At 33.9% G+C, this 13,294-nt stretch overlaps 1 protein-coding gene across 1 annotated transcript; it reads right to left on the reverse strand.

Annotated features, from left to right (window-relative positions):
- Positions 1 to 2,165: 2,165 nt before the first annotated feature.
- LOC308258707 (LYR motif-containing protein 2-like) lies at positions 2,166 to 2,432 on the reverse strand (the record flags this gene model as incomplete). The annotated part of the gene is made up of 1 exon (XM_080689369.1): positions 2,166 to 2,432. The coding sequence occupies one exon, from the start codon at positions 2,430 to 2,432 to the stop codon at positions 2,166 to 2,168; it is 267 nt and encodes an 88-aa protein (XP_080545495.1).
- Between the last annotated feature and the right edge of the window lie 10,862 nt (positions 2,433 to 13,294).

The following is a 13,294-nucleotide window of genomic DNA, read 5'->3' on the forward strand; positions in this document are numbered from 1 at the left end:
TAACTTTAACGGAAGCAGTCATTAATAAATTATGTAAAATATTAAATCTGAATATTATGAAAAAAATCTGATTATGCTGAATTTGACATTTAATAATTTGAGCTTTTAAATGTAATAAAAACATTAAGTTTAGTTTAATGGAGAATATTAATACCTTTGCATAATAATAACACCAGGTTAAGTAATATCTAAATTTAACCTATCCAATCACTCAGTTTTTTATTCATTTTGTGTCAAAACCTGGTCCCTTCGCTGTTCTGCATACCCACTTACTTGATGTGAGGCTTCTAGATTTCTTTCTTGTATCCCTCAATTGTCTCCTGATCACTAATCACCACACCCTTCTTCTACAGGCATCTTCCAAATAGCTCCAAGATTTGTGTTCCTCAAGTCATTGTGACTCTCTCAGTCGCCTGCTATATAATCAGCCACCTGCTATATAACATCTTTGAATCTCCTTGTAATTCTAATAATAAATTAAACTGAGCTCATCAAAGTCTAGTTCCAGTCTCCATTTCCAAATCTAAATCCAACTGTCCATCCCATAATCTCTCATTCTAGCTATAAATACACATCCACTTGTCCTTCAGGGGCCACAAACTCTTAGGTACTTTTGCATATTCTTATCCTTTGCTTGGAATGCATTTTCCCTGTTTCTGTTCCACCTTTTGCTCAGGACTCAGCTCAGAGTTTGCCTTCTCTCAAGTCTTCTCCTGTTCTTCCACAGGAAAGCACATGGCTTTTTCTGAGTACTATTACAAAGCTGAGCTCTAAAATACCACTCTGTTTTTTAACACAAGATAAATACTTCTGCCTTTTGTACTTGTTTCTATTCCTTTTATACTTGTAGATCTTCAAGAGTAGTAGGTATTTCCTATTCATCTTTGTACTGTTGCGCAGCACAGTATCAAGCATATGGTAGAACATTTATGGAAGTAAGAAAGGAAGGAAAAGTGGAAGGCAGGCAGGAAGAAAGGAAAGAAGGAAGGAAAGAAGGAAGACATGGTCTGAGTATTCTGTGTACTTCATGCCTAAGAGTCTATTTACTATATCTGTTTCTATGCTGTCATTGTTAAAATGACACTTCAGGCCCCACTAATTCTGGCACTTCAGGCCTCTATAATTCTGTCATTTATCTCCAAATTACCCATGCCTGCTAACTATCATTTATTGAAGAAAACTTCATTAAAAATGTGAAACATGGCTGGGCGTGATGGCACACACTTGTAATCCCCGTGCTTGGGAGGTGGAGACAGGAGGATCGTGCAGCTTCGAAACCAGCCTCGCTGGCTTAGGAGACCCTGTTTCCAAATTTTAAAAAGTATAAAATAGGTCTGGGAGTGTAGCCCGGAGGTAGAAGGGTTTCCAGGAACCCCAGTACCACCAAAAGAAAAGAAAAATAAAGTGAAACATGAGTACTTATAAATAGCTTTTTTCTTAATTCCCAAAACAGAGGCAACTAATTTGGTCTTTTAATAGGTCTATGGATAAATGTATTGTGATACACATCTATACAAAGGAAAAAATTGGCCATAAAAATAAATGATGTATCCAATCACAAAAAGAAAGATCCTTAAATTCATACTTTTAGATGAAAGAAGCCAATCGGATAGAGCTTCTTACTGTGTGTGTTAAGTATATAACATTCTGAAAAAAGATGAGTAAAAGGTAAGTGGTTTTCAGAGGCTGGGAAGTAGTGGTAGGAAATAGATAAGCAGGTAGAGCACATGATATTTTCAGGTCAGTGAAACCATTTTGAATGATGATGTTATGATGGATACATAATAGAATGTACTTGGTAAAACTCTTGGAATAGACCCTTCACATAAAATACAGCCTTTAGTTAATACTGTTATAAAATTGTTTCATTAACTGTAATGAATGTACCAAACAAATGCAAAATGTTAATAGGGGAACAAGGGTTGGAGGAGGATATGGCAATTTTTGGTTCACTTTTTTGGGGACATTTTCAAAACAATATATTTTTGAGAGCTAAGGCAATGATTTCAATGTGACTTTCTTTGCTTTCTACAATATACCATGCTCTATCTTCTAATATTTTTCTCAAAGAGTGTTCATATAGTTTGACTTGGCTTTGAGCTGTTCATTGTTAAGTCTAAACTTAATGCATGAAGATTTGAAAATCTTTCAGAATAATGCAATAGTTAAAATTTTGCTAAAGCAAGTGTTTTTTCTAACTCCTTTAGCTGCAGATTGCCTTGAGTAATCATCATTCGGATAGTATCATCTTCCGTGGCACTTTTATTTCTTTTAAATTCTTCCCTCGCCCAGTCTTTCAGGTATTTGCGGTCAGAATCACTTGGAACTTGCCGAATTGCTTGCAATACCATTCTGTACAGAAGAAGAACTTGCTGCGTTCTTATGAACTGCTTTAGTGTCAGCGTCACTGGAGGCAAGGGAGAAGAGATCATTTCCATCAACCAGGAGCTGGGCCAGAACTGCTTCACTTTTTTAAACCCAAAAATACTAAATGAAAATAAATACATGAAATAAAAACTCAACGTGTGATATTGTACTAAAGAGAATGTGAGGGAGGGTAGTTGTTGTTTTTTTTTTTTTTTTTTTTTCGGTACTGGGGATGGAACCCAGGGGCATTCTACCTCCAAGCTACACCCCCAGCCCTATTTTTTATTCTTTATTTTGAAACAGGGTCTCACTAAGTTGCAAAGGGCTTTACTACGTAGTAGCTGAAGCTGTCCTTGAACCAAGATCCTCCTGTCTCAGCCTTCCAAATGCTGGGATTACAAGTGTGCGCCACCACACCCGGCTGTGAGTTTTTTAAGAAATGAGAAATACTGCTATTTGTTTCTCTATACTACATCTGCATTTCCCTCAAATGTAAGGACAAGATAACAGCTTATTAAGGCATTCATTTTTAAAGACTTTAACAACCAATTACATATAAATATATGAATTAAAGACAAATATGGCATTAGCTAACTTTATACAAGTAAAATACAGAGAGCTGGGCAAGGTGGAAAATGCCTGTAATTCTAGTTACTCAGGAGGCTGAGTTAGGAGTATGTAAGTTCAAGGCCAGTCCAGGTAACTTATCAAGACCTTATTTAAAAATAAAATATATAAAAAAAAGCTGGGCATGGTGCCACAAGCTTATAATCCCAGCTGAAGCTGAGACTGGAGGATCACAGTTTGCAGACAGCCTCAGCTACTTAGGCCCTCTGCAACTTAGTTAGACCCTGTTTCAAAATAAGGAATAAAAAAATAGGGCAGTGGGTATAGCTCAGAGGTCAAATGCCCCTGAGGAGTTCCATCCCCAGACCAACCCCTCCACACACACACACACAAAAAAAAAAAAAAAAAAAAAAAAAAAATTGAGGATTTAGCTTAGTGGTGGAGCATCTCTGGGTTCAATCTGCAATTCTACAAAATTACTTAATTAAAAATTTAAAAAATAGATGAGTAATTTTATATATCTTTGTAATTGCCACTTGAATGTTTGGACATTTGCTTGTTCCATAAATTTACTATCAGAAACATGTTCATCTATAATTTTATTTCTTTGTCACTACTAAAAAAGAGATATTCATAGGCTAAGAATGCTCATTCTTTCTTTATCTAAAATGTGACCTTGTTTTTATAATTCGCACAAGCTATGCAGACTAATCTTCAATTCTCTTGCATTATATTCTCTATCTTAAATAGCATTCCTCTTGAACTTGCAAAGTATACTGTAAGAGGCTATCAGAAGAATCCTTTCCACAGCTTTCTCTCTCCTTTCATCTTTCCTGGTTTTCTAAGAAGAGTGCATACCTGGTGAGATAGCACTTATAAATCACAAAAGAGAGCTAGCAATGTGATTCATATTTTAAAAACATTTCATCACTGAGTGCTTTTTTTCCCTACTTTGAAAGAATGTCAGCACCTTTACAAGTATATTATCTCTCGATTTTCTAATCAAAACAATCCAGGCTAGGAGACAGTAGGAGCTGTTTAAAACAATGAATACCAAGGTAATGCATTTTAGTCGAATCATTTGCTAGATGCAGAAAACAAAAAAAAAGTCATTTCAGTGAAATCTGAACTCATGTAATAGCTGTGCATCTTTGTATTCCACACACTTTGTTAATCACTGACTGAACAACATCGTGCCTGGAGCCAACTGACAGGAATTTTAACCTGATTAAATGTCCCAGTATGCCTTAATACCTTTAAATGGAATTTTTATGGCCTGCTCTGCACGCATATTATTAATACAGTGCCATCAAGAAAACCACAGACACGCATAATAGCTCATCAATTTGTAACTAAGCACTTTTGACCTTGAAAAATCAGCTGTCTTTCAGATTAATGTAGTTACATTTTAGGCAGAAAAAAGGGCTATAAAATTATCATGCTTATTTTTGTAACATGTCAGGATGAGAACTAGAAGTGAGAGCCCTGCTGATGCTTCTTATTGATATTGCCGCCAACCTCTGACATCTGAATTAGAAACTCTGAGACCTCATCCTAATAAAAAAAAAAACCCACTTAAACATTAAAGTTTCAGTAAAAAGGATGCATATAATATACTGCTGACAAGACGAAGGCATGGAATATATGCTAGCATCCCCGCTGATATATTTCTTAGAAAATTAAAAGAGAAAATCCTCAGAATTTTTCCTCTTGCAATATCCACGTATATACCAACACACAATAATAAAAGAAATGATGAAAAACACAGCTCACCACTATAAACATACCAAGGTTCTGCCAGTCAATGACCAAAATGAAAAAGAATGCCAAATAGCCAGAGAAGAACATTGAAAAATGGTGGAAAAGTACTTTTAATTCAAGAAAAAGATGCATAAGTAGGCAATACAAAATACACTTGGTATTTTTTACCCCAAGAGTAGTTTTTACAACTAATGCCAGTGCAATCATTTCAACCCCTCTTGAGGGCATGACTCTAATGATCTAACTTATTTATATTAGCATCTCCGCTTAAAGGTTCCACCAATTCTCAATAGTACTACAGCCTGTGGGCCAAGCCTTTAATACATGGGACTTAAGGTAAAATTTGAGATCCACACTACAGCAAATATCAAATATTAAGATAGTCTGTTCAATTCATACTCAGCTAAAAACTAAGCAGAGTCAAACTGAATCTCTAAAAAGTAAATTTTCTTGTTTTTTTGTTGGAAGTTCAACAAATGATATAATAGTTATACATAAAATGTAATTAAAATATTTGAATATTAAAAAGCAATGATAAAGGATATTCCATAGCAGACAGTAAGAATTATAATGAAATAAAATAAGTTAAAAATGGTAATACCCACAAAAATTGGAAAAAACAAATGGAACAGATGTAGAAACATATGAACTAAGCAACAATTTTTAAAAAGTACAACTAAATGCCTATCTCATACATTTGCTAAAATGTCAATTATTAAAATCGATATGCTAAAAATTAATAACTGAAAATGACACTGCAGTTTTTATAAATAATGATAAGTATAGACATGTCTTCATAATTACTGAAATCCTTGATTCATTCTAAATTTCTAATTTGGGAATTTAGTATCCTGTAACATATTTCTGAGCTGTCAAATAACACCTATTTTAAATTAAGACTGTTCTTTATTTTACACTTCAGTTCTGCTCCTGACCCCAGTTTTGTTAGCGTTAATTTTTCACAATAGCTTGTGATTCTTGCTGACTCTTGTACAGGCATAGATTCAGCAACTGACTATGCTGGGAGCTTTTAAAGCAGAGGGCAGTTTTCTATGAACATAAGATGGACTCTTTCACTAACTTCCCGAGTCCACACTTGCTTTCATTCCCTACTCTCTTTAATATCAACAACCCAAGTATTTCATTGGAAGTTCCATCGATAAAAACAGGAGACATTTCTTTAGGTTCGTTTTGTGAGATTTCCTCATCGCTATATAATCCCAGTAGGTGGGAGGCTGAGATAGGAGGATCATAGGTCCGGAGACAACCTCAACAACTCCCCGAGGCCCTCTATAACTTAGTGAGACCTGACTTCAAAATATAAAAAAATAATAATAAATAAGATAGAACTTGGAGTGTAGCTCAGAGGTAGAATCTTTCTGTGTTCAATCCCTAGTATACCACACACACACACACACACACACACACACACACACACACACACAATTTGTTTTTATGTTTATGGTCTGGTATCACTTCAAATACACTAGTCAACTTTAAGAGGAAAGATATACAACATATAAATGTTCCAAAATTAATCTTGAACAACAAAAACAAAAAGAAAAGTAGAAGCCAGGCGTGGTGGCAAATAAGTGTAATCCAAGTACTTAGAAGGCTGAAGCAGGAGGATCACAGGTTCAAGACCAAATTCATCAACTTTGTTAGACTCTGTTTCAAAATACAAAAATGAAATTGAGCTGAGAGTGTATCTCAGAGATGCCTCTGGGTTCAACTTTCAGCAGAAAAAAAACAAGAGTAGAAATCTAAGTGAAAGATTTCTAGTATAGCAGTACTCGAAATTATCTTTAAAACACATTAATATTTGACTATACAAAATTTTAAAAAAATTTATTACAAAAGTAAATAAAAAATTATGAAAAACTTTTTGTTTGGTGATGCACAACACTAATGTCAGTACTTGGGAGGCTGAGGCAGGATTATCACAGATTTGAGGCCAACCTATAGCTTAGTGAAGCCCTCAGTATCTTAGTAAGGCCCGGTTTCAAAACAAAAACATAGCACAGGTCTGAGAGTATAATTTAGAAGTATAATGACCTTATGTTTATTCCTCAATAGTACAATAAAAGGAAAGAAAAGAAAGCATTATCATGAAGATCAACAAAGTTAAAATCAAATAATTAGAAATTAAAAATTATAGAGAAGAAATAAGTTAATGATTGAATGCCCTAAGTACTCTTGTAAATGAAACTTTAAATAATTATTAGAAAGACAAAACCACATCTGAAAAAAAAGAAAATATTACTTACATATGATAAAATGGAATACCCCATGCAAATATGAGACATATTAGCATAAGTATTAATCAAAGCAATGCAAATTAAGAGGAGTGCCCATTCCCCCTTTTAGTTTTACATAAAAGCCTAGGAAAGAAGATTTAAGAAGAAATAAACATACCTTGAAACAAAAATAAAAATAAGGGAGGATATTGACATTCTCCTACCCTAGCAGTGATAATAAAAATAATATATATTTACTGTTTGCCAAATTAAAATGTGCAAAAAATAATTGTTAAAACATATAAATAAGATACTTTTAAAAATTCTTCTTGAGAAAAAAATACATGGAATCAAATGAGAAATAAAATATAATTAGAGTTGGAAATAGATGCATATATTAGAGTACATATATGTGACAATAAAAATGTTTTAAACTCATTTCATTATAGGGAAAGTATGTTTTAAGTTTTAGAGTAGAGGGACTGTTAATATATCATATTAATATACACAAGAAATACACACAAGTGTTATTTATTTGTACAAATACATGAAATATAGAAGGGTATATATACATATATATACATATAAAATGATGTACATACTTATAAATTTTATCATTTTACAACTAGGATAACATCTTATTTTGGAAAGCATGAAAGTAGAAAACCCACTTAAGGTGTGGGAAATTACATTTATTATAAAAATAATTAAGAATATATAAAGAAACATACTGATACAGGAGGATGGGAAGTTTGAGGCAGCCTCAGCAACTGATACCTTGTTTTAAAATAAAAATAAAAGGGCTCCTGGTGTAACTCAGGCCCCTGGGTTCAATCTAAGTACCATATGTATGTATGTATGTATATATATATATATATATATATATATATATATATATATATGAATTGAAAGCTATTTATTTAAACTAAAGTTGACTGAATTACGCCTATCATACCTCAACTTATCAAAAATGTTTCCATTTTCAGTTTTATTCCATCAAGCAGAAATGCCTCTCTAATCCTTCTCAACTAACCCTAGAAAAATAAAAGAAAAAACTAGATAAAAAAAGTATCGTGATACAGTCCCTTTAAATGCAAGTTCATCCTATACTGAAACTTAAAAGAAATGGGCAATTCAGTATGAATATAAACTGATTAAAAGTGGCTGGTGAACTAGGAAAAGTGATATAAATTATTATACAAGACTGATCAATATCAAGTTATTAAAGGGTTCCGTGGCTCACACCATCTGGAAAGGCACTGACCCCCCTGGTTGCCCATGTCATTAGAGGAAAATGTCTTGAGATTACCATTTGAGAAGTCACAGGAGCTTGCCCCTTCTGCCTTCATAATAACCTGATGGGGAGGAGTCAGGCTACTATCATTACTTACCATTACAACAACAGGTAAATTTCCTGGAGAATACTGGCAAGTAGATTTTACACAGATGCCCCTATGCCAAGGACATAAATACCTTCTGGTTTTTGTTAACATATTTTCTGGGTAGGAGATGCTTCTACCCAAAATGAACAGGGCCAAGAAGTAATAATTAAAGCATTATTGAAAAGTATATCTAGATTTGGACTCCCTAACTCACTTCAAAGTGACAATGGACCTTCTTTGTTTCAAAGGTACCACAGGAGGTCTCACAAGCTCTGGGCATAACTTACTACCTCCATATCTTTTGGCACCCTCCATCATCAGGAAGGGTTTAAAGGTCTGGCTTACAAATGAAAACCACCTTTGGAAATCTATGCCAAGAGATATCAGAGCCCTGTGACACTTATTGCCTACTGTTCTAAGAAGGATAAAAATGCTCCTAAAGTCTCTCTCCAGCTGAGTCCTTATGAAATCCTGTATGAAAGATCCTATTATTGACCCTAGAATACGAGAAAGTATTAAATATGTAGTTAACTTGGGGCAAGTGCAGAAGTCTTTTCTGGAGTTTGACAATAAGGTTCTTCCAAATCCTGATAATTTAACCTAATGCCAAAAATACAACCAAGTGATTATGTTTTACTCAACACCTATTAAAAGGACTCCGCCTTAGATCAGCTTCTCCCAAAATGAAAGGATCCTTTCCAAATTCTTCTTAGCACCACGACTATTGTTAAACTACAGGGACACAATTCCTGGATTTATATATCTAGAATTAAACCTGTTCCTCCTGACACTTTGCAGAATCAAGACTCTGATAAAGCCAGGAATAAACCTCAGGATGCTAATAAGACCTATGATCACTATTTCTGTGAGCCTTTGGAAGATTTAAAAATATTATTCAAAAAAAAAAACAAAAAACAAGGGAACCGTTATAAGTTTTTGGTATGTCCAATTAGTATGCTTGACATTTGACTAATGATCAATATTAACTTCTTCTTAAAGAGACCAGATTCTTTAATAATTGCAAGGTATAATTGAAAAAATGCCAATTTTATTTTTTAGTAATGGGGATGGAACCCAGGGGCATTCTACCTCCAAACTACACCCACAATCCTATTTTTTACTCTTTATTTTGAAACAGGGTCTCAACGAGTTGCAAAGGGCCTCACTAAGTAGTAGCTGAGGCTGTCCTCAAACTACGATCCTCCCATCTCAGCCTCCCAAATGCTGGGATTACAAGCCTATGTCACCACACCTAGCTACCAATTTTAGCTTTACTAATAATGCCTAGTATTATAAAACAAAAAGAGTTTTTTCAAATTTAAAATGAATTCACACTAATATTAATATTTTGGCAAAGATTTCATTTACAAGTTATCATAATCACTCTTCATTTTAAGCTGAATAACTTACTATTTATTCAATAAATTACTATTTGCTATGTGTCAAAGAATTTTTTTTTTTTTTTTTTTTTTTTTTTTTTTTTTTTTTTTTTTTTTTTTTTAATTTTATTTTATTGGTGCACTGTATTCATACATCATAGTGGGATACAAACTTTTGTAGACATACATGTACACATCGCCCAGTCAGCCCCCACCCGATCCCCACCCCATTCTCTCTCCATCCCTCCTTCCCATGCTTGGCTTAGTGGTTGACATCTAGTATTATAGCAATTTATCCAAACTTAAAAATGATAATCTCACATAACAGTTTCATTTGTCTGATACCAAGCGTTTGATGATTTAAAGATAGCATTTCAATATTTCTTTTTGCTTTCTTTCTTACTAGAGCATATTTTTTTCTGTTTTTTTAGGTGAAACTATCATATATTTATATATTTATTTTTCAGAAAAAAATCTATCCTAATATGGAATATGAATTCTAGATACCCAAAACGATCTTGAAAAAGAACAAAGCTAGCAGATATATATTTTCTGATTTCAAACCATATAAAGCTACAATAATTGAAACAGTGTAGTACTGTTCTAAAGGCAGATATATAGACCATTGGAGTTAAATACAAGCCTAGAGCTAAATTCTTCCCTATATTGTCAAGTTATTTTTGACAAGGTTTCCACGAACATTTGGTGGTGGAAATAACGCCTATCATACCTCAACTTATCAAAAATGTTTCCATTTTCAGTTTTATTCCATCAAGCAGAAATGCCTCTCTAATCCTTCTCAACTAACCCTAGAAAAATAAAAGAAAAAACTAGATAAAAAAAGTATCGTGATACAGTCCCTTTAAATGCAAGTTCATCCTATACTGAAACTTAAAAGAAATGGGCAATTCAGTATGAATATAAACTGATTAAAAGTGGCTGGTGAACTAGGAAAAGTGATATAAATTATTATACAAGACTGATCAATATCAAGTTATTAAAGGGTTCCGTGGCTCACACCATCTGGAAAGGCACTGACCCCCCTGGTTGCCCATGTCATTAGAGGAAAATGTCTTGAGATTACCATTTGAGAAGTCACAGGAGCTTGCCCCTTCTGCCTTCATAATAACCTGATGGGGAGGAGTCAGGCTACTATCATTACTTACCATTACAACAACAGGTAAATTTCCTGGAGAATACTGGCAAGTAGATTTTACACAGATGCCCCTATGCCAAGGACATAAATACCTTCTGGTTTTTGTTAACATATTTTCTGGGTAGGAGATGCTTCTACCCAAAATGAACAGGGCCAAGAAGTAATAATTAAAGCATTATTGAAAAGTATATCTAGATTTGGACTCCCTAACTCACTTCAAAGTGACAATGGACCTTCTTTGTTTCAAAGGTACCACAGGAGGTCTCACAAGCTCTGGGCATAACTTACTACCTCCATATCTTTTGGCACCCTCCATCATCAGGAAGGGTTTAAAGGTCTGGCTTACAAATGAAAACCACCTTTGGAAATCTATGCCAAGAGATATCAGAGCCCTGTGACACTTATTGCCTACTGTTCTAAGAAGGATAAAAATGCTCCTAAAGTCTCTCTCCAGCTGAGTCCTTATGAAATCCTGTATGAAAGATCCTATTATTGACCCTAGAATACGAGAAAGTATTAAATATGTAGTTAACTTGGGGCAAGTGCAGAAGTCTTTTCTGGAGTTTGACAATAAGGTTCTTCCAAATCCTGATAATTTAACCTAATGCCAAAAATACAACCAAGTGATTATGTTTTACTCAACACCTATTAAAAGGACTCCGCCTTAGATCAGCTTCTCCCAAAATGAAAGGATCCTTTCCAAATTCTTCTTAGCACCACGACTATTGTTAAACTACAGGGACACAATTCCTGGATTTATATATCTAGAATTAAACCTGTTCCTCCTGACACTTTGCAGAATCAAGACTCTGATAAAGCCAGGAATAAACCTCAGGATGCTAATAAGACCTATGATCACTATTTCTGTGAGCCTTTGGAAGATTTAAAAATATTATTCAAAAAAAAAAACAAAAAACAAGGGAACCGTTATAAGTTTTTGGTATGTCCAATTAGTATGCTTGACATTTGACTAATGATCAATATTAACTTCTTCTTAAAGAGACCAGATTCTTTAATAATTGCAAGGTATAATTGAAAAAATGCCAATTTTATTTTTTAGTAATGGGGATGGAACCCAGGGGCATTCTACCTCCAAACTACACCCACAATCCTATTTTTTACTCTTTATTTTGAAACAGGGTCTCAACGAGTTGCAAAGGGCCTCACTAAGTAGTAGCTGAGGCTGTCCTCAAACTACGATCCTCCCATCTCAGCCTCCCAAATGCTGGGATTACAAGCCTATGTCACCACACCTAGCTACCAATTTTAGCTTTACTAATAATGCCTAGTATTATAAAACAAAAAGAGTTTTTTCAAATTTAAAATGAATTCACACTAATATTAATATTTTGGCAAAGATTTCATTTACAAGTTATCATAATCACTCTTCATTTTAAGCTGAATAACTTACTATTTATTCAATAAATTACTATTTGCTATGTGTCAAAGAATTTTTTATTTAAAAGAGTATTTTAACTTTTTACACAGAGCTAGAAATAATTTGCAACCACTTATAATTTTTATTACTTTTGAGAATATAATATTATATTAGAGAGTCCTACTCGATAATCTTTTAAGTTAAAGCAAATATTCAATTGATTATTTAAATAAACTTTAAATTTCTTTTTTTCTTACATATTTTCTGTAATTAAATATAAACTTTGTTCTCCAAATGACCATAATTTGATTAATTCTCTTGTCTCTCTAGATCTCCTTCTCTCAACAACCCCCTCCATACATACTTTTTTTTAGTTTGATTCAGAATATTATGAAAGACATCCTGTTTGAACTTACATGATTTATCATATAATTGCATATCTTTGGAGGTTCATATGTATAGGGATATGGTGATGTGTCAAAGCATCTATTTGTTCAGCTGCTACAATTACTGACTGCTGATGGATCAACTCTGATTCTCAGCTTTCATTCTCATTTTAATTTATGTTCTCTCCATGGGTTATTTTCCTTCACTGATGGATTGATGGCAAAAATATAATCCTGGATCAGGTCCCTGAATTCAGGACATCTCTGAAAGGCCATTCCAGCTGAAGAGTGCCCTGTAGCACTATGGTATATTTGGATCAGCTGAACCTTTTGATCAACTGCATTACATTTGGCCATTTTCCTACCCATTCTCCAGCCTCTGTTTCCTCACAAGCACTATAGATACCATACCCTCAAAGATTTTGCATGAGTACATCTCAGTCTCAGTGTCCATGTTCTAAAAATCTCCATGTAAAAGTATTTGTGATTTTTAAAAACATTTTTATAAAGTACTTGACTCATATTTTTGCTCCTCTTTTACATTTTTTAAAATGTCGATACTGAGCAACTTGAAAATCTACCTTGAGTTTTCTGTTGTGAAGGAATTATTCATTCCCTAGAGGTAGTTGAAGGGAGCAATATGGAGCCCCATGATTGAGTAAGGAAAGCAACCATCTAGTC

Source organism: Muscardinus avellanarius (assembly GCF_963383645.1).
Source record: "Muscardinus avellanarius genome assembly, chromosome: 2".
Classification (NCBI taxonomy): Eukaryota; Metazoa; Chordata; class Mammalia; order Rodentia; family Gliridae; genus Muscardinus; species Muscardinus avellanarius.